This window comes from Leptodactylus fuscus, chromosome 1, assembly GCF_031893055.1.
Source record: "Leptodactylus fuscus isolate aLepFus1 chromosome 1, aLepFus1.hap2, whole genome shotgun sequence".
Classification (NCBI taxonomy): Eukaryota; Metazoa; Chordata; class Amphibia; order Anura; family Leptodactylidae; genus Leptodactylus; species Leptodactylus fuscus.
The window spans coordinates 337,162,974-337,185,716 of NC_134265.1; the positions used below are offsets into that span (position 1 = coordinate 337,162,974).

General features: G+C 44.9%; 1 protein-coding gene across 5 annotated transcripts in view; it reads left to right on the forward strand.

The window, feature by feature from the left end:
• Positions 1-22,743, forward strand: part of TBC1D1 (TBC1 domain family member 1) — a 171,224-nt gene that overhangs the window by 91,799 nt on the left and 56,682 nt on the right. For 2 of the 5 annotated variants that reach the window (XM_075261323.1, XM_075261334.1), the window contains 4 exons: positions 1,607-1,881; positions 15,745-15,900; positions 19,509-19,625; positions 19,809-19,948. In XM_075261323.1, coding sequence (XP_075117424.1) covers positions 1,607-1,881; positions 15,745-15,900; positions 19,509-19,625; positions 19,809-19,948 — 688 coding nt within the window. The remainder of the gene's footprint in view (positions 1-1,606; positions 1,882-15,744; positions 15,901-19,508; positions 19,626-19,808; positions 19,949-22,743) is intronic. The other 3 variants (XM_075261333.1, XM_075261335.1, XM_075261330.1) reach the window with 2 other exon arrangements.

Below are 22,743 nucleotides of genomic sequence, written 5' to 3' on the forward strand. Positions count from 1 at the left end.
AAGAATGTTTTAAGTTTAGAGGCAAAAGTTGGAATTTCTAGCGTGGTGCGTTTCCCAGCAACACATAGTATTTTTTTTCTTCTATATATTTTAAGAATGAAGGGTATCAAGGAGTATGCTGTCACATTGGAGCAACGAGCACAAGCTAAGGAAAGCTAGCCATACATTATAGATTCTGGACAGCAGAAAAGGCAACCAGACCATTTTTGTCCCTTGATACTGACTGTTCATGAAAGCCAAAGGCAGATAACAGTGAAAAGGTTTAACTGCCATGTTGAATTTTTTTTCGGTCACTTTCTTGGTTTCTGTCGATGACAGACCACAGCGGAAATCAGTTACCATCCAAAAGGCCAACGATGAGCTGGCAGAAAATGGCTTCTACGATCTCTGATGTATTTCTAACCTAAGATCTTGCCAGGGAGGTTATAAGAAAACTTGTCTCTTTCGGCTCTTATTGGACTGTTTTCCCGCCCCCACTGAAAATCCCTGATCAAAGACAGAATGCAGATCACATGACTCCTATTGCTGAAGAGGGGAGGGTGCAGGAAATAAGAGAAGAAAGACAGGCTTAGTCTGTTGTAGGAGCAAAATAGAAGCTTTCCATCACTACCAAAACACTTCACTCACATCAATACTTCTCCACATATGTCCTGCATACGCATGGGGTTGTTTGAGTTGCACTGCAGAAGAGTCTGCTCTATTTTCTAGTTAGTCTTCACCCACCAGCTCAGAGACAACTACAATCTTCAGATAAAAATAGAGGTCTTATAATAACAAGAAATAGTTACTCTTCATGTACACACAAATAACTGCTTATACTGAATAATATTAATATAACATTTTTTTTATTTTTTATTTTTCTATATATGTCAGGGTCTGGGGTTGCTCGGTGGGATGGCATAGACACACAAGTCCAGATTTTTTAGTCCAAACAAAGGTAGAGTTTATTTTCACTCAAAACAAAACGGTGCAGCAACAAATGGAAACAATTCCACAAATAAATCCCTGCCCGGCTAGGCTCTAACTAAACATAGAATAGGTTACCTCACCTAGAATAACAGAAATCCAAAAGCCAGTAGAATCATTCAGGACACAGCTCCAAAAATATGACCTCTCTGTCAGCTCTCCAGCCAAGCTCTGCCCAAAGTGTTGCTGCTGGAGCTGGCTTCTTAAGCCTCCTTGATGAGCAGACTCTGCAGCTGAGTCGCTGCCGGAACATCCCCAAAGTGTGGACTGGAGGGGGGGTGGAATGACAGGTCCCACTACCAACCTACCTGCCATTCCCAAAAATCCAGCCCAACACTGAGCATTTACCAAAATGCTCAGTAGATGAAAGTTGTCTACTGAGAACAAACATTCCTGGAGTTTTCTCATCTCACCCACCTTAGTAGTCTGGATGAGATGTACACCCCCTCCACTACCTGACCAGCCATCGGCTTACAATATATATATAAATATGTGTGTGTATGTGTGTGTGTATGTATGTATATATATATATATATATATATATATATATATATATATATATATATATATATATAATTACATTTTATTATTTATTAATAATATATATATAATTCTTTTTAAAATCTATTGTGATTTCTAGGAACCTTCCTTGAGTGAAGTGGAAACACCATCCCCAGAACCGCCTCTAAAGACTCACGGCTCCATGGGTGACTTACCAAAGGCATCAGAGGGCTCTCCCTCTGAGCATCCTGGAGAATTATCTCATCAAGGATTCCGACGTCGAGCTAACACTTTGAGTCATTTCCCCGTCACATCTCAGGATTTACCAGAGCCTGTACAGAAAACTCCATCTGTTCCACAGAGGAAGCTTATGCGACACCACTCCGTGAGCACAGAGACGCCGCTGAAAAGAAAGTGAGTTGTGTGTAATTGTCTGCTAGGAAATCTATTATTCTGTTTCAGATTAGAATCTGCACTGTGAGAAGACCAGGCTGAGATATGTGTAGTGTTAGCAGTAAATGGAAATCTCCTATGTGATTTCTTTTTTTCCACTGTGCAGTTAGTATAGCAAAATCCCGGTTTATCTGGTCTTTTAAAGCTTCTAAGACCTGCACTGATCTGGGGAAGTCGCGCAGATGGCCAAGACTTTAATTGCAGCTTAAACCGCCAGTATTGTATTTACTATTCATTCTGGATGTTTTCTTGAATAGCCCCGATAGTAATTCACATTGGGGTTATTAGACTATGGTAACTATAAAATGCATCCACCGACTGGACGCTTGACCTAATACTCAGTCATATACTATCTAATGTGGACATGAAGACCCCAATATGGGAAACTGCAGGAAAATATTTGTTTTACTATGATGGCACCTGTGTGTAGGCAGTGCTGGAATATGTGTCAGGCATCCATCCTGGTAGTGAGACACTTATCTGATGGAGGGAGTGTGTTACGTGTAAACCTAGCCTAAGACTTCATCTTCATTATACTAAATTTGCAGCTTATGAGGTAATAAAAGAGATATCCTCATATAGTTGTAGTATATCTGAACCCTTACATTCCTTACTGGTACCACAGCCGAGATGAGTTGCCCATGCATGATTGTTCAAATGTATTCACAACACCTAAAGAGTTGCATGGAAAGATTTGGCCATGCGTGGACGATAATGTCACGGAATGGACATGGGTTGTCCTGGTCGTCAATATTAAAATTCACTGGATAAGATCATAGGTCTAAGAAAAGAGAGAAATAAAACCTAACTTGTAGTATGGTTGTTAGAAATCCCCATTCCAAAGATTGGTGCAGGTCTCATTGGTGGAATCTCCATCTATTAGACATTTATGGCATATTATACGACCTATACCAGGCACTGAAGATCCCAGAAATAATTGATATCCTAGCACAAGTCTTTCATTGGTAAACTGTGGATGAGATGCGACAAAATTTGTGTTAAAGGGGTTGTCCACAACACAGCAAAGTTGGATACTGTTGACCTATCCACAGGAGAGGCCATCGGTACCAGATTGGTCAGGGTCCAAGACATAGACCCCACGATGATCAGCTGTTTCACATGAATAGGAACAGAGAGCTGATTCCGGCTGGATATCTTGTATATGACTTCCTGCTGCCAAAATAGCTGGTCGGCACATGGTCTGGATGTTCCCGACCGATTTTTACATTGTTGACCTATCCTATATCCAACTTTGTTGGTTCCTGGAAAACCCCGTTAAGCAGTAAAACATAAAATATATTGCGCTCGTTAGCTCTGTGGATATGTTGCTTCTGGCCAGGAACCGTACAATCCTTTCTGACAAATTGGTCTGTCGCCATATTGGCAGCTATAAACCAATGTAATTTTCTAATGATTATTGACCTGGGGGATGAAGGAATACGATCGTATTAGTATAGTCTGACAAGCCCGTCCATTTTGGCCAACATTTATCTCATGTCTATGACCAGTTTACACAAATTCTATTCTTACCAGACCAGTTTACTACAAGTACAGACCAGGAGAAAAAAATGTATAACTGCCTTTTAAACTTTGGGGTATATTCTCATTTGACAGAATTGCTGCAAATTTGCCACATGTGAACATACCCATATAACTCTCAGATGTTCTCTATAGACCTCCCTAAAAAATATCAGATTAAGTAAATCAGCCAATATTAGGGACTTCTCAGAACAGGTGGCTTATGAGCACTTGAATAATAAAAATGGGAATTGTCCAAGTTTTCCACCGCAGTCTGTTCCGCATGGCTCAGTACAAAGACGCCAAATCCGATGTGAACACAGCCTTACCAGTGAATTTCTTGCACAGGATAACTTGTGTTACTAATATTTAAGCAGGTCCCCAGTAACCTGGGGAGACCAGACATCTCATTCCTCTGTTTCCCCTATTTACATGGCACTACTCTATGGACATGTAGTAGGTGTAGAGCAGAATCCGTGACCTAAAACAGCCGGAGCAGCTGCAAGGGAGGCAGTGGGGGGAAAAAAGAACTTTGCAATCACATTACTACAGGGTTGCACCTTTTTGGTAAGAGTCCCTGCCTCTAATGATTTTTAGGTCCACAAGTCAAAATTAATTTCTTGAAGTCTCTGGCAACATGTATAATAGATCTGTTGACAGTGAGTGGGATCTGGAAGTACCATATATACTCGAGTATAAGCCGACCCGAATATAAGCCGAGGCCCCCAATTTTACCACAAAAAACTGGGAAAACTTATTGACTCGCGTATAAGCCGAGGGGGCCTTTTTCAGCACAAAAACTATACTGCAAATTCGGCTTATACTCGAGTATATACGGTAATCCAATCTCTTTGACTCGCCATTCATGTTTGTTCTAGTTTTGGCCCTGACATTGCTGGCTCCTTTCCTCATGGATGTCTTCTGTGTATGGATCTGCCCGCAGAAGTCTCTGGTCTGTGGTCATCCTAGTATTGTTCTCTGTTAGTACCCATTGTAATTAGTCACAACTTCATGTCTATGGCCAACATGGACCACGACTAGGTCCAAAAATTACCGTATTTTTCGGACTATAAGACGCACCTAGGTTTTAGAGGAGGAAAATGGGGAAAAAAAATTTTGAAGCAAAAACTGGTAAAATATTTAATATATGGGAGCTGTAGTTTTGCAACAGCTGCAAGGCCACATTGACAGGTGACCCTGCAGCTGTACGGGGATGTATAGAGTTTTTTTTTTTTGCGGGGCCAGATGTACTTTTTAGTTATACCATTTTGGGGGATATCTATTGCTTAGATCACCTTGTATTGAAAAAAAAAACCGGTGGTTTATGATATATGATTTTCTACTTTTATATATATATTCTAGGGACAGGAGGTGATTTAGAACTTTTATTTATTTCATATTTTTATTATATATTTTTAAAGTTTTTTTTTTTACTATTTTATTCCCCCCCCCGGGGCTTGAACCTGCGGTCACTTGATCGCAAGTCCCATAGACGGCAATACAACTGTATTGCCGTCTATGGGACATTCTGTCTATTAGTATTACGGCTGGTCATAGAGACCAGCCGCAATACTAATACAGCAGTGACAGGCCTGGGAGCCTCATTAGGCTCCCGGCTGTCACCCGAACAGGTCGGCTCCTGCGATATCGTTGCGCAGGAGCCGACCTGTAACTTTACGGGGCCGGTGGAGACCGGCCCCGGGGGAGAAGGGGCCACTGATACTGACCCGGCATCCGCTGTACTAGAGAGGCGGATGCCGGGGAGGGATAGACGCCGGGGCCTGAGACATCGCTGCCCTGCCCTGCATGAAGCCAGCGGCGGGGGGACGGAGGAGCGGAATAGCATCACTCCTCCCGCTGCTGGCTTCATGCAGGGCAGGGCAGCGATGTCTCAGGCCCCGGCACCTGTAATGGCGTCTATGACTTTCCGGCTTCCGCCTCTCTATTACAGCGGATGCCGGGCGCCACCTTCGCACTATAAGACGCACCCTTCTTTTCCCCCCAAATTTTGGGGGAAAAAAAGTGCGTCTTATAGTCCGAAAAATACGGGTACCTTTTTTTTTTTTTTTTTTTTTTTTTTTTTTTTTCTCCATAAATCTCTTGTTTTGTTAATTCTCTTTCGTCTATGGTTTGCAGAAACCTTCATTATTTGATATCCCTTTTGATCTGAAATGCTTCACTCATGGTGGAAAAATCTGACAGATTCAGAAGGAACATGCTTTCTTCTTCATATAAAAGAAATCCAAGATGCGAGTTTCATCCTTTCCAGATGACATTTACAGCAATAAATCAGATCTTGGAAAGAATATAATTTATGAAAATATTCTGTTTTCTAGCAAGAAAAATGTACGGGACATTGCTGTGTGTATAATTGCTTAGGTTAGTCATGTTATGTTCAACCATAAGGATTAGTGGGTGGAAACGCGTTGGATTTTTTAACCCATTTGTCTCTTATTGTGTTCTGTGGAGTAATTGCAGAAGGAGATTGACTTTCTACATGTAGTCAATGTTCTGCACTTTTAAGGCACAGTCAGACAATGGTACTTCAGTTTATTAGAATTCAATTTTTCATGCAAAATTTTTGTAGAAGTTTCGCTCTGCTTTGCAGGCATACAACCTCATGCTAAAGAACTAAGGAATCTGCTACTGTATTCTCATTAACGTAACCATTTCTGATGCCGGTAGGGGAGATCTAGTACAGGTGGTGGTGGTCTGTAGTGGGGTGACCTGAATTGTACCCGACACTCCAGAAGCAAACGTTTTTGTATTATTAGAATTGACCTCAGTATGGGAGTTTTATGAACTGAAAAACAACATATGAAGAAAACGCCTTGAAGCCTATTTTGTGTATCTTGGAACAATTGTCTTGGGAGTGAACGTCTAATCTTCATATCCTGCTCATCTAGGAAGCTTCTAAAGGTGGCCATACATATTAGATATAATAATAATAATAATTAATAATACATTTTATTTATATAGTGCCAACATATTCTGCAGCGCTGTACAATTTGTAGGGTTCAAATACAGACAGAAAGATACATTACAAAGAAAATCACTTCACACAATGGGACTGAGGGCCCTGCTCGCAAGAGCTTACAATCTATGAGGTAGAGGGGGTGACACAAGAGGTAGCAGGGGCAGCATTGCTTATACAGACGTCAGACAATTTTGTAATAGAGGTGACTGTCATTACACAAACATAAAACTTTGAGCCATCACTAGTCGTGTCCTTTAACATGTGGATGGAGCTTGGACAGATAAAGTTATCCTGAAATGGTATCATATCATGTGGGGTAATGTGGGAGCAGGGACAGAGGAGGGTTAAAATTTAGGGATTCTAATTATAGTACAGAAGGGTTTACGTTAGGAATTGTGATAGGCCTGTCTGATAAGATGTGTCTTTAGTTTGCGTTTGAAACTGTAGAAATTCGGAGTTAATCTGATTGTCCGGGGTAGAGCATTCCAGAGAAGTGGTGCAGCTCGGGAGAAGTCTTGTATACGAGCGTGGGAGGTTCTGGTAATAGAGGATGTAAGTGTTAGGTCATTGAGTGAGCGGAGAACACGGGTTGGGCGATAGAGATGAGGGAGGAAATGTATGGAGGTGCGGCATTATGGAGAGCCTTGTAGATGAGGGTGATAACTTTATATTTTATTCTATAATGAATAGGCAGCCAGTGTAGTGACTGGCACAGACCGGAGGCATCGCTGTAGCGTCTATCCTGATAGATGAGCCTGGCCGCTGCATTCAGAATAGATTGTAGAGGGGAGAGTTTAGTAAGGGGAAGACCAATATAGGCTTATGATTGAACGATCAGTCTTCTGGTGAGTGATCTTTCTTCATACATGTTTTAGTCCAGATATGGGGCTTTACAGTTGTTCAGATTGGTCATATACGTCATGATCCTTCAAGGGTTATCAGGTGAAAATGTTAAAAATGGCGTGTGTACGTCTTTCCGAGATCAGTCATCAGTCAAGTTAAGTCTTAGGGTAATGTGTGTGGCTACTACAAGAGCTGCACAATGATTCAGGAGACCGTAACCTATCTATCTGCTGGACTTGGTTGATGTGTTGGGTTTTGGAGACCTACTACTTTTAAAGAGGGCCTTTCATCACCTCTTTATAATCCATCTGCCTCCCTGAGTCTTACACCGCTGGAATTTTTTCTCTACCACCAACCATTGTGGTCAGAGAGCATGATTGTTCGGAAACGAACAGGAACGATGGGAGCTATGGAAAAATTCCAGCTGCGGCTCCAATGAGATGGACAGATTGTAAGAGACCGTAAAGAATGAAATAAGGCAACAGGCCAGAGATGTTCCTATAGATAGTGAGCTTCATGCTGATACATGCAAACTAGAGTTAGACAGGTCTTCAGAGACATAGATGGAGCGTCTAAGCGTTTCAGACTACATATCTGCGCCAGTACAAGACTGTAGTATGTGATATACAGGACTATATGGATTATTTCATATGGAGAATATCAGTAGTGGAAATCTTTCTACATTCTGCTATAGGAGTACAGGATAGTATACACAGATGATAGACCTTTACACTGTAAGCCGGCACTGCACACCCTTAGTAAGTCTGTATATTACACTGCTGACACATTCCATAGACCAATATTGACACTAGCTGTGTGCATTGGACACGTGGATTTTTTTTTTTTTTTTCTTGTAACATTTTCTCACATAATATTTGTGCATTGGATTTATCTTAGTAGTGGCCAACCAGATAGATTTTTGGTCTTTACCTGTATCACATTTCCCAATATTCATTCAGGTACTACATAGGTTATAGCACAAAAAAAATGTGTAATATAACAGGAGAAAAACAATAGAATATCAGATTATCAAAATGGTTATTTGGAAGGTCCTGTCCAGTGACCAAGGTGGGGGTGCAGGGGTAGCAGTCTTACCAGTGGGAAATATATAGGAAGTTCTTATACTTCTCCCTTCTGCTTAATCCAATTCTGACTTTGGCTCAAAAAAAAAAAAAAACACAGCAAAATCTGCAACAACAAAAGCTGCTTTTCTGCAACATGAGACCTCAGCTTTAAACATTCTTTACAGACCAAAAATTCAATCTTTAAAGGGATCCTATCACTCAGATACAATTTTTTTTTTTTTTTTTTTTGTAGGTACCACGTCTGAATAGTCTTAAGAAAGGCTATTCGTCTCCTGCCCTTCATTGACTTCTCTGCGCCGCCGTTCGCCTACAATCCTGGTTCTTGTTAGTATGTAAGTGAACTCTCTCGCAGCACTGGGGGCGTCCCCAATGCTACGAGAGAACTCTCTCCAGCGCCGCCTCCTCTTCAGCAGCGTCATCTTCAGCCTCTTCTTCTGGCCGTAACTTGTAACTTCTAAGGCCACGGGCAGAGCAGACTGCGCATGCCCACAGGCCACGAGAAAGTGGCCGCTTGCACAGTATTGTAAGTGGCCATTTTCTCGTGGCCTGTGGGCATGCGCAGTCTGCTCTGCCCAAGGCCTTAGAAGTTACAAGACACCGCCGGGAGAAGAGGCTGAAGATGACACTGCTGAAGAAGAGGTGGCGGTGCTGGAGAGAGTTCTCTCGCAGCATTGGGGACACCTCCAGTGCTGTGAGAGAGCTCATTTACATACTGACAAGAACCGGAATTGTAGGCAAACGGCAGCGCAGAGAAATCGACGAAGGGTAGGAGACAAATAGCCTTTCCCCCTACGCCCAACAGCAGCACAACTGGGGTAATCCTGCCCCTATGAGCTGTTAGGACAGGTGGAATATTTAATTACCTAACAGCAATTAACCCCTATAAGAGGTCAGAGGACCAACTCCCCTTTGTGTTTTTTTCTGTCCTGTGGGACAGGACAGGTGGACGGGGGAGAGGTGCTTTGGCCTCCTATAGGGGTCCCCTCTCCCCCCCTAAAGATTGTACCTTGCTGCGTGGCTCTCTCCCTGCGCCGGTCCGGGTTCCCTGCTGGAGCAAGTGGGTGTCACCTGATGGTCCCCGGGATCTTCTGCTTCCAGTATCCTGGGTGATGACCATTGTATCTAATCCTCCGCTCTGCAGGCGGCATCGCGGACGTCCGGGCGCTGCAGGTTCCGGCAGGTAGGAACCTTTTGTCTGCCGGCGGGGGCTGGGAACTACTTCTCAGCTCCCAGGTTCCGTCCGAGCCGGGGACTGCTTCCGGGGAAACCACGCATGCGCAGGCCGCGCGACTAAGGTATGTGCCGCGGCAGGCTGCGCAGGATCATAGGAAACAATGAACAGCAGGTAAGCAACTGCTGTTAGTGTGTCTTCCCCCCCCTCCCCCCGCTTGCTCGAAGGGGGGGGCGGGTTGTTATGAAATTAGGTGGAGCTCGGACCCAGGTGAAGGGGGCGTGGCTCCTCCCCTGTCCCTCCCCCAGCCGACCTATTTAAACCCCCCTCCACCACAGTATGGTACCTGTCGCTCTGGTTGCAGGTACTTCTGAAGCATTGCTGCCTCAGGAGAAGCTCAAGAGCTGGAAGTTCAACTGCGTGTTATCAAGGTTGGTGGTGGTGGTGCTGGGGGGAGGGGCTGCTGCTGTTGTGGCTACTGTTGTTGCTGAGGTCCGGATTTTCTGTTTTATGCTGCTTCTTTCCTCCTAGTATGTCCTCCTCATCCTCTTCGACCCTCCCTCGGAGGAAAACCACTGCGAAGAGGAGACATCTGTCTTGTGCCCAATGTAATATCCCCCTCCCTGACGCCTGTGAATACAGGTACTGCCAGGGATGTAGAGCGCCTCCCTCCGAAGCTACCCCAATCAGAGAGATGGTCTCCTGGGTTAAGGACTTCGTGTCCCAGTCCATGAGGAAAGTGGATGAGACCATTTCCCACCTCGCCAAGAGGCCTCGGTTGGAGTCTTCTGAGCCCTCCCTCCCGCCCCTAGAACGCCTTCACATCGGGGAGGTTGAGTCTTCAGAGGAAGACCCGGTGGTGGTGGAGAAGGAGGTGTTTCCCCTCGAAAAGATGGGTAGACTTTTCAGAGTCCTCAGATCATGTGATCGGGAGGCAGGGGAAGGGCCAAGCAGGAGGGCAAAGTCCTTTAAAGCTAGTGCGGACCTGGTCCAGGTAATGGAAGGCGAGTGGAGGCGTCCCGAGAAAGCATTTACACCTTCCGCTAGGTTCAGGGCACTTTTTCCTATATCTGAGTCCCAGCAGGGGGCCTGGGGACCACCGCCAAAAGTAGACGTGGCAGTTGCCAAACTATCCCGCCGCACAGTCCTGCCAGCCGAGGACGGCTCAAGTCTGCAGGACCCGTTGGACCGCCGCGTAGAGGGGTCCCTGAGGCGGGCATACTCTGTCGCCTCGTCGCAGGCCTCCGTGGCCATATCGGCTAATGAGGTGGTCTCTGCCCTACAGGCCGAACTATCTTCCCTTGCTAGGGATATAGACACGGGGGTCCACCGGGACGACCTCCTATCGGCTATGTCCGATATTTAATTTATTGGTGGACCACTTGGCTGAATCCTCCAGGTCGCAACTAAGACTCGCCTCCAAATCTATGGCCCTCACCACTGTGGCCAGGCGACCGTTGTGGGTTAAACCATGGAGGGTGGACAACTCCTCCAGACTAGGGCTTTGTACCCTGCCCTTTGAGCCCGGTAGGCTCTTTGGCAAAGCCCTGGACAAAATCATGGAGGATCTGGCGGACACTAAAACTAAAAATCTGCCGCAGCCGCCAGAAAGGAGAAGAACTGCCTTTCGAGGCCGAGGGTCCTCCACCAGAGGTTTCAGGGGGCGTGGACGCTCCGCTCCCCAGGGCCGAGGTAGAGGACGCGGTACTTTCCGTGACCGTAAGAAGGATCCCTGACCCATTAGTGGTCTGCCATCCTGGGAGAAAGCGGGCCCGTCCATCTAGGGCCCCGACGCAAAGGTCCCAGGGTCCTTGGCTACATCTAGGCTCCACCGGCCGAGAGAACATCTTGCCCTTTTTAGGGCCCCAAACAACTTCATCTTTGAGTACCCGTCCAGAAGGATCTCCCGCCAGGCTTCGTGGTTTCCAGAATCTTGGGCGAAGGACTCAGGTTCATCTTCGACATAGACCGCTTCCGTCTCGGGATGCGGCTTCCTTAGGGAACCTTCAGGCCAGGTACACTCGCAGGATCTCTCATAGCTCGGCCCAGGACCTTAGATCAATGGGACGAACACCCAGATGGAAAACCTTGTCTTCAAGTTTCCACCCTCCCAGATGGCAGAATTTCAGCCCCCCCTATCTCCAGGGGAGTAGTATCCACGGGTCTTCCCCCAGCTCCCTAGTAGGGCTGGGGAGCCCTTTAGGGGGACAGAAGGCCTCTCAGAGCCAGGATCAAAGAAGACCCGTTAAGATTTTTCACGATTCCATCAAATCGAATCCAGTTCCGGGGATTCACCAGGGACTCTCCTACCTGGAGGCACCTTCTCTATGTCAAGAAGCTGCGAGTCCGGAATCGCTGTCCCTAGGGACTAAAAGAGCCTATCCAGTGAACCATCAGTGCCCGGCCATGATTGGCCCGGCAGACCCATCTTCACGATGGCAGGTCCTCGGTCAGGTTTACCTAGACCCTGTTGACCACAGATGCCTCCCGGTCCAGGGGAGCTCATCTGGGGGAGACCCTGGTACAGAGCACCTGGCGTTACCTGAAGAGAACGCGCTTACCCAGCTGGCAAGAAAGTACCAGAGCTCAGGAGAAGCTTCTGACGTGGACTCCACAAATTCGGGAGTAAAGAACCAGGACGGACAGCCTGTTCACAGCCGTTTACGGTCATCCCGGACAGAGGACGAGAACCCTCTCCACGTCACCAGACGCCAGGATCCTCATCTATTTGGATCTATGTATTCCCCAGCGGCCAGCGGTTCAAATTCCAGGTTACAGTCGGTGGGACTGACTCACCAAAATGCGGAGGACCTTAGCCAGGTCATCCCCAGACCAGGATGCTCTCCACTATCCTATCAAAGGATGAGGTCTCCCCGAGGTGGATCTGATGGCCACCTCAAACGGCGCTGCAATATAGGAACGTCGCTCCCCAGTTCGGGAAGACAATCCTCCAGCGCTGTATGCCCTGTCAATACCAGGGAGGATCAGACGGAAGTGCGTCTACCCTCGTCAACTGAGGATTCGGAAGGTATTGACAAAATGCAGGCAGAACCGGAACTTGGCAAGGAAATCGCCATTCTGGTTAAAAAGGGCATGGTTCACCGTCCTCACTCTCATGAGACGGAGGAACACCTGGAGGCTTCCACCAGTGTAAACTCTGGTAACCCGGAACAGCCGGCCCTATCAAGGCCTGAACAGATGCAACCTCACTGCCTGGAGGTCAGCCAGCCTTTAGCTGGCAGAAGAGGATTATCCCAGGGAGTGCTAAGAACTTTGGCGCACTCAAGAGCAGAGTCAACTAACCAGAGCTACCAGAGGGTCGCCCGAATCTTTCAGAACTGGTGTTCGAGTAACCAGCGCGACCCTGATAGGAATGCAGTCTTGGAGTTCCTACAAGACGGCCTGGAGAAGGGGCTAGCACCTGCTACCTTGAAAGTCCAAGTCTCAGCTCTGTCCGCACTCCTGGAGACCCGGCTAGCACTAGATCCTCTGATTAAGCAATTTTTAAGAGGGGCTTCTAGACTCCGTCCTCAGGTGCAGCCACCGGTCCCGATCTGGGACCTGGCCGCAGTTTTGCAAGGGCTCTGTGCGCCCCCCTTTGAGCCCCTATCTGAGGTGGATTTGAAGTACCTAGCATACAAGATAACTTTCCTGTTGGCAATAACCTCCGCCAAGAGGGTCGGTGAGCTACAAGCCCTAGCGGCCTCTGAGCCATTTATAACCTTCTTTCCAGACAGAGTGCAACTGAGGTTTGTCCCAGGATTCTTGCCAAAGGTACCCACGCCTCAGAATGTTAACCAGGCAATCGTCTTACCAGCGTTTTTTCCCTCTCCCACCTCTGAGTGGGAGGAAAGGATGCACAAGTTGGACTTGGTGAGAGCATTGCAGATTTATCTAGAGCGGACTGCGTCCTTTCGGAAGTCAGAGAATTTGCTGATCAATGTGTTTGGCCACACCAAAGGGACCAAAGCATCCAAACCAACTCTATCAAGATGGATTAGAGAAGCCATTATCTGCTCCCTACGTGCTCAGGACCTCCCGGTACCAGACCTTATCCGTGCCCATGCCACCCGAGCAGTGGCGACATCATGGGCCGAGAGACGTTTTCTTTCCTTGGAACAGATATGTGCAGCGGCTTCTTGGAGTTCTCAGCTAACTTTCGCCAAACATTATAGACTTGAGTGGCGAACAAGGGAGTCCACAGCATTTGGACATTCGGTATTGGCATCAGCTTGCCAGAATCACCCGCCCTAAGGGAAAGCGATACTTGCTAAATCCCCAGTTGTGCTGCTGTTGGGCGTAGGGGGAACGAAAGATTGTGAATGACAATCTGTTTTCCCTTAGCCCAAACAGCAGCACAAGGCTCCCTCCCTATGCTGTAATTGTACTATTTGTTTGGATGTCATATTACTTCTGTTAAATAGATGTCTAAAACTTTACTTGCTACTAACACAAAGGGGAGTTGGTCCTCTGACCTCTTATAGGGGTTAATTGCTGTTAGGTAATTAAATATTCCACCTGTCCTAACAGCTCATAGGGGCAGGATTACCCCAGTTGTGCTGCTGTTTGGGCTAAGGGAAAACAGATTGTCATTCACAATCTTTCGTTCTTAAGGCTATTCCGACGTGGTACCTACAAAAAAATTGTGTCTGACTGATAGGATCCCTTTAAAGAAACTCCATCTCTAATACAGTGTACCCAAGCTTGTAAAGTTACATTCACTTTACTTCCAGTCTGTAGACAGTCTCTGGCTGCAGGTACCTAGCTGTATCTCTAGCCTGACTCTGTACAGCTGCCTCCTAGTACTTCTGGTCATAAACTAGTCTGTAGTTGCAAGTGGCTTCCCTGGTTGGGCTGTACACTGGGACTCTTTTGGGCCTCTCCTGGCAGCTCTGGTGCGGTCACCCTTGACCTGCTGCACTCTAGGTTGCACTGCCTCTTACTCTGCAGTGTCGGACTATGGTACTACATCCTGACTCTGCTGCTCTGTTCCTCCACTCAGCAGTGCTGCTCACTTAGTTTACACTCACAGCTTCTCTTCATGGTGGAAATTCTGCCTTTATATTTCCTCCTTATTTCACCTCTCTGTATTATGGAGCCATAATCCCCATATCTCTGCAAAATCCTGTATTATGTGAATTCTCTTTTCGTTGGAGATGCGTCCATTGTGTCTGGTGTCATCACATGAAAGTAAATGAGCTACTCCCCGTGGTTCTAAAACCTTCCATTTACGTCACCGCTCTGCAGCAAACTTTACAAATAAAGAAAACCGTAATAAATATACATGCAAGTGCAAAACATGATAGAATGGGGTGCATGCTCCTTTTAACCCCTTAAAGTTGGATAAGGACAAATATGGCTAGAACTGCTTCCGCAGTGATTGCTGTCCTTGTTTTGCAAACTATAAGGAAAAAGTATGTTTTTGTACCTTGTTAGCCAGTGGGTATGAAATATAAAAATAAAAAAACTTGAGTCTTCAGTCGTTGATACCTTTTCTTAATGGTTTGGCTAACTAATAATGATGATAGATTACAAGCTTTTGGGATAACTCTGATCCCTTCCTCGGGTATAGTATAAGAACAATTTCTGAAGGAGGCATATTTATGTAAAGAGCGGCACCTAAGAATCGAATGTTCGGTGGGAGGGTGGAGGGTACATACAAGTAAACAATTCATAAGGATCCTGAAGGGGACTGGTTATCTGGTTTATGGCATTAGGTGGGCCAATCCTTCATCATGGCTGATACCAAGATGGAGAAATGGGCTGTCTTCACCAATGACCTTTATCATACCCACTGTGGGTGCTGTGGCACACATATAGTTAAACTATATTATTCCGTCTTATTAATGCGTATCCTATTTAAATGGCAGTAAAAGAATCCATGGACAATCCCTTTAAGCGTAGTACAAGCAACAATGTGATATTGTTTTTCCTCTTTATTCTAATACATTTACATGCGGTGTTCTTTTGTTTCTTTGTTTGTTTTCTTTTCTTTATACCAATATGTTTTGTAGCTTTGACAATACTGTGAACTTTCCATAGACCGAGCAGCTATAGAAAGCAGAGAGTATATGAAGGAGTTTCTGTGCCAGTTCTTGCCCCGTATTTCCTCTATTTGTACTAGCAGATAGGATTGTCATAGTTTGCTACCTTGCACATAATCTCTACCTTCCCGAATCTCTCCCCACCACTCCCCTCCCTCGCTGGCTGGCTGGAATGCTGCTGTCTAGTTCCAGCACAGCTTCAAGTGTCCCTGAGAGCAGTCCGGCACAATGTGAGGAAGCTGCCCCTTCTCCTCCTGTCACTGCAGCCTCTTCTCCTAGATTCCTCAAAAAACTAAGGCATCACTCCGGTGGGGAATCTAGTACTTCGGTCACTCAGAAGAGGTGAGCCTGTCCTTGCAGTCGTTTGCCTGCACGGTTTCTTGCTTGGTCATATCTGCATGTGTCTTGGGCTCCAGCAAGCTTCAGAGAAGTGTGCAGTCATTTTATTTCTAATCTACATCTATAATAGAAATGCAGAGATCTCCGTATTGCCTTCATGGCTTGCTCTGCTGAGCTGATCAACTTAAGGAGTATTAATTCTGTGTTATTACTAATGTATACTACGTATGGCGGTATGTATGCTGGTAGGATGTGATGGAGGTACGTAAAATAAGTTGCAAACAATGAATCGGAGTGGCAAATACTAATCCTTGTAGTCTAGTGCTAATGGTTGTTCCTCTTTAAATTCAATGTAACCCTAGCATCTAAACCAACATGTCTAGTGCCTGTGCTCCTAACTCTGTGCAGACTTGTTAATATCTATTTTATGCTTTCTGGTAACTACTTTCTAACTTTTCTTTAGTTCGTTCTTGTGAGCCTTTGGATTTGTAGATGTCATACACATTTATTTTATGTATTACCGTACTTAGTCACGGGAAATATCACTAGAAAATATAAAGGTTGTCTCTGCTAAATAATAATAATAATTATTATTATTATAAAAGTTGTCTCTGCTAAAGGCCATTGGCTCTAACAGAAAGTTAGATGACAACCAATATGAAAGTTGAGCTACAACCAATATGGCCACTATGATCTTTTCCAATAGCCTTTCTTCAAATTCTGTGTAGTTATACTGCAGCTGCATCTCCCCCCTACTCCCCACATCCTACCTGATCTCTATATAACCCGACCGATTTGCCCTTCAGGATTATCAGAAAGCTGACCATCCCAATGGGGGCTAAAATTTCAGCCATATTAACTGATTTGCGATGATCCTAAAAACAAAGGCGATTTTATTTATTTTATTTTTTGTTCCTACTTGACAAAAGCCAAAAGTCTTTACTGAGTGATATTAAAGGGATTCTCCCATTAAAACCTCTTTGTTTATGGATAAGACGTCGGAATAGCCTTCAGAAAGCCTATTCGTCTCTTACCTTTTAGATGTGATTGCCGCCGCGCCATTCCTTAGAAATACCGGTTTTTACCGGTATGCAAATTAGTTCTCTGGCAGTGATGTGGGCGGCCCCAGTGCTGAAAATGCGATGGGGGCGTCCCCACTGCTGCTCGAGAACATGATCCTGCGACGCCTCTATCTTTGGCTTCCTCTTGTGTCACCTCCGACGCCTGCGCAGTTGGCTCTGCCAGTGAGACACTAGTAGAGCCGACTGCGCGTGCCAGCCTGCGGCCATTTTTGGGAGGCCGCTCTTGTAGTTCAATGCAGGAGCGGCCTCCCAAAAATGGCCGCCGGCCGGCATTCGCAGTCGGCTCTTCTGGTGTCTCACTGGCAGAGCCAACTGCGCAGGCGTCCAAGGTGACGCAGGAGGAAGACGACAGAGAAGGGGAGGATCCAGCCGAAGATAGAGGCGTCGCAGGATCGTGTTCTCGAGCAGCAGTAGGGACGCCCCCATCGCATTTTCAGCACTGGGGCCCGCCCCCATCGCTGCCAGAGAACTAATTTGCATACCGGTAAAAAAACGGTATTTCTAAGGAACGGCGCGGCGGAGATCACATCTAAAGGTAAGAGACGAATAGCCTTCCTAAAGGCTATTCCGACATCTTATCCACAAAAAAAGAGGTTTTAATGGTAGAATCCCTTTTAATAACAGGTAAATCTTCACAGCCATTCTATTTGCTGTAATACATCATAAGCGAAAAATGAAGTAAACACGCATCTTTATTCGAAGTACAAATCTCCTACTATTTTCCTAGGCCCGTAGAGTTGTTGACGTGTCTCCATGGCCACCCCCGTGTAGTCTAATCCTGCAGTCATACTTCCTACCATGTATACACTTCTCATCTACTGAATATAGGGCTTGAGCAATTAACTAAATGAATTTGATTATTTTGCCATTTCATCAGACTCGTGAAATCGCTGTTCGCCCCATCCTGGATTATATTATTCCATATAGACTTTCTCCTTATGCTGTAATTCAACAATTCCTTCACAGTAGTCAATAAATGGATGGTGGACAAAGAAGCCTGCATCAAATATCTGACGATTTCTTCTTCTTGTGCTTCTCACAGAGCTTTGATTCACTTCTTTAAGAAAATTGAGATAAAAAAAAATAATTGAAATTTTATGTTTAGGCAAAATCGCCCAGCCCTAACAATGTATAATAAGTAGGGAAGACATGACAGGGAATAAGACTACAGAATGTGGCGACACGAGGTTACCATATAGACCTATAAACTAGGCCTGAATCGGAGCTGTATACACTCAAGAATTTGCAAAGTTGCTTTGTTTTACATTTTTGGATGTATTTGAGCAATAAAAAATGGTTTTAGAGATTGTCATAGACTTTAATGATCGTTAGGCTAGGTTGACTTCACATAAGCATCCATTACGGGACCAGAACAATGGACAGGCAGCCCACTAAAACGGTGATTTTTAAGGACACGTTGATCCAGGGTTTTATACTGACTGCCAGATTTGGAGTCGGGAAGGAATTTTTTCCCCTGAAATAGGGCAATTGGCATGAGCCTCATGGGGTTTTTTGCCTTCCCCTGGATCAACACTGTAGGAGACTGTAGGGTTATAGGTTGGACTTAATGGACTAATGTCTTTATCCGACCTAATCTACTTTGTATGTAACTACAACGGTGCCTGGCGGACACCAATGACCATAATGGGATCCATTGGGTATCCATTGCTGATGAAAAAGTTGGCCTTTTCGGTGGTCACTACGACGGAGACTCCAACGCAGATGTGAACCCAGCCTTAGATATTCTTCTAGGATCCCCCATTGCTCGATTCCATCAAATTCACCCGAAACAATTGATTGACACTATGACCAAGTCAGATGGACATGAAAGCCCCTTTTTCTAATGCGTTGTCCCAAATCTCCCTGGTTCGCCTTGGACTGCTTTTAAGATCAGAGCAGAGAAGGTCCTTTAATAGTCCCACCACGGTGAAAAAGTACCTGAACTTTCAGTAGATCCTATAAAAATAACCCAGAAACAAAGTTCAAGTCGGTACGTTACTATGCAATGGAAAAGTAGCTCAAGTCAGTCGGATACCATTGCTTTCTATCAATGACCAATCTGTCACAGCGTTGAATTCTGTTTTTTTTTCTATGACGAACAGAAAAATGTAATTCTTAAGGCAAATGTGAACCTAATCCTAAAACAATAGTCTTAGAACAATACACCCTGCAGCACCGGCCTTGCTGTCAAAACTGCTGAAATCTGTGACAGTAACTTGACCGACCTTATTATAAGTCAGAGGGATCCGGCAAAATTCTTTACAAATTGATCAGTCATGGTTTGGTGTAAATGGAAACCATATAATGTGCACATAGCCTAACATATGTGTGGTGTGTGTTTTTGTCATTGGAAAGTCAAACCTTTCAGTATTTCGCTTTTTGGATTTTCTTTTTCTCTTTTTTTCTAGTGTTGTGTGTGTGTGTGTGTGTGTGTGTGTGTGTGTGTGTGTGTGTGTGTGTGTTTTTTTTTTTTTTTTGCTGTTTTTTTGCATTAATTTCACTTCCTCCTCTTCTGCTCTATACTCTCAGCCTCTTCTACCGCTCTACTTTTCGGAAGAAACTTCACTCTTCCTCTTCTGTGCCAAACTTTCTAAAGTTTCTTGCTCCTGTAGCCGAAAACACTGCATCTGAATTTACCAAGGACCGGTAGGTGACCTGCGTGGTTGTTTTTGCCATTCCATTCCATTAACCTTACGATGGTCATTCCTTATTCTGTTTTCCTATGCAAATCCTTCATCTTCTACCATTTATAACCTGAATATTTAGTCTAGATTTTCTATCTGCCGTTATTAATGTTTATATTTTTATAATAATTTTTGTCTCTTTCAGTGACTTTGAGAGTAAATCCATCCATAGTGAAGGAACGTGCAGTAGTCCGGTGAGGACACGGCGGCATTCTTGGAGACAGCAGATCTTCTTGCGTGTGGCAACTCCTCAAAAAGGATGCGATTCCCCAAATCGATATGAAGGTAAGGAAAGTCTTATCTCCGTCTTCAGATATGATTCCATTTTGGAGTCCTTCACGTCACAGAAGTACTAGAGGTATGTATTGATGAGACCCTACAAGCATTCGTAGGTCACTGAGATAGATGTCTGTCCCCGCTGCTGGAGGAGGAAGTATTAGCAAAGTCTTTTTGTAAACTTTTGTCATGGTAAAGGAAATGTGTGACTGGTGACTACATAGCTGGGCTTCCTGTTGCATAAGGATGGAATAGATCACATCAAATACACTTCACTGACACCGGTTATTTATTTTTTGGTTCTCATTATTACAGATTTGCTGGGATTTTTTTTTTTTTTCGTTTGTGGGTTTTTTTTTTTTTTCAAAAGAAAAAAGATTCCCTGTGCTTTTAGATACTAAATTCTCTATAGAGCCCAGTTGCGTCTTGGGTTCAGTTTTAACAAACCCAAAAAGCATAAAGTGGGCTGAGTTGATTGAACAGGGGAAAAGTCAGCGTCACAGCTGCTTCCATTCATTTCTATGGGAGCGTGCTGTTTGGATCGGCTGATCCGAACAGTGTTCGCTCATCTCTATTTGCCTGTTCTTTTTGACCAGCTTTACAGCATCTATAGTAGGGAAAGTGTAAATGGGCAGACTAAGGAATATCAATCCAGCTCTGAATACTGAATCTGTATTGCTGCTTATAATGTCAGGAATGTGAATATTCTCCCAGTGCTACATTTCTGCCAAGTCGGCACTTTTTTTTTTTTTTTTCCCTAGGAGCAGACAGTAATTTTGCTGAAGGTGTACTTGATCTAAAGATAAAATATTTGAAGGTTTTATGTGTTTGGAAAATGACGCCGTGTTCCTATAGCTCCCAGGCATCTGCTTACTTTATAAGATCTGTCATCCCATGTATTAGGTGATTATGCTGTGAAGCCCTGCAGAGAGGAGGTAACCAGAATAAATACCCCTCTAAATAATATCGTCATCAAATTTACTTGATCCTGGGCAAAAACCATAAATCATATGTGTTATCTATGGTGTCTATTTCTTGACCTAAAGTTTTCCAGCTCTATAAAGTTCCAGAATTGGGTTTTTAGGATAGGCCTTAAATAGCTGGGCATTTTGGAACCAAAAACCAGCAAGTGCTTTGGAGTCAGAGTAGGAAAAACGTTACGGATTAAGAGGCCGTGGCTCCGTGGGCCGTAATCGCAGTGCTAAAGCGCTGCGGAAAGAACCACGGCGACAACGTATTACGGTTCTTTATGCAGCGCTTTTAAGAGAAAGTTCAGAGTTTTCCTCTGCGGGCATGGGAATGTATGGTAAAGCCGCTGGCGTTTCCGTAGATATAATTGACATGCTGCAATTTGCAAAGCCGCAACAGCTTTGCAAATCGCAGCGTGTCCGCGTTGCAATTTCTTCCGCAAAGTGGTCATGGGATTCGCATGAATCCCATCCCCTTTGCTTGCACTGTAAAACGCCACGATTTTTCCCACAGCAGCAAATCGCGGTGTTTACGTCCTGTGGGGCCCCGGCCTAAAGCTGGCTATAAAATAAAATTCTTTTTAGATTATACAAATAGTGATTATTGTATAATTAATTAGATGCATTACTATAATATAAATTCAATTCTAGCTTCTTTTTTTTTTTTTCATGAATTAGAGGAGCTTTACTGCTTGTCTGATCATGGATGTCAACCATTTATGAAAGTGTCAGAGTTGGGATGGCCTACCAACTTGAATAGTTGTACTTTCCATCATTGCTACCTCATATATCCCAGAAAATCACATGTGAGCAGTTCTCCTCACTGTGCTCTTTACTATAAGCTAGATTAAAGGGGTGTTCCACTTTGTCATTTAAAAAAAAAAAAAAAAAAAAAAGAAGTGAGACTTCCAATATCAAACATTTACTTACCCCTTACTTGTCCCTCTTCATCTCCCTCTCAGTTTAATGTTCCCCCTTCATCTGCCCTCAAAGTTTAACATAATTATAACACTGATCCTCTCCTCTCCGCGCTCCCTTGCTTCTCTCAGCAGTCTCTTTTCCCAGAGTGTTCAGGGAGCTGCAAGCGTGATGTGGGCGATGTCAATGCATCAAGTCAACAGCTCCCAGGGCCGGAGCACAGTGGGGAGGCAGGAGCTCCTGCTTCATCATTGTCTACAACTCCCCTGCATCCTTCAAAAGCAGATGAGTTGAAGCCGGGACATACCTCCCACCGACCACGTCAGGACCTGGAATTCGAGACTGTACTGACAAATCCGGGATGGTTGGGAGGCATGTGTATCTAGGGACAGATTTCCCTAATAACAGAGTAAAGTAAGTGAACAGTAAATTAGCTAGAAGGGCGACACCTGGTGGCGTGAACTCTGCAGAGGCTTTTCATGAACGCAGCCATGTTTTTATTAGTGTATTACAGCTTAGCTGGGTTCACACCAGCGTTCGGTCTCCGTTCTCAGGTTTCCGTCTTCTGCAGACAGAAGACGGAAACCTGTCAGACCGTGTCTGGCCGTGAGTGTTTCGGGCTCTCCGTTTAAAAAAAAAAAAAAACGGTTTTGCTGTGGACACAGAGTACTGCATGTCCGACTTTGTGTCCGGTTTAAAAAAAAACTGTTTCACCGCGGAGAGCCCAAAACGCTCGCTGGCGCTCACGGCCGGACACTTTTCAAACCCATTCATTTGAATGGGTTTGAAAACTGACTGCATAACGGAGACCCTGGGTGCAAATGTGAACGAGCCCTTAGGCCAAGTTGTCTGAAAAGGTAGTGACTAGAGATGAGCGAGTACTGTTCGGATCAGCCGATCCGAACAGCACGCTCCATA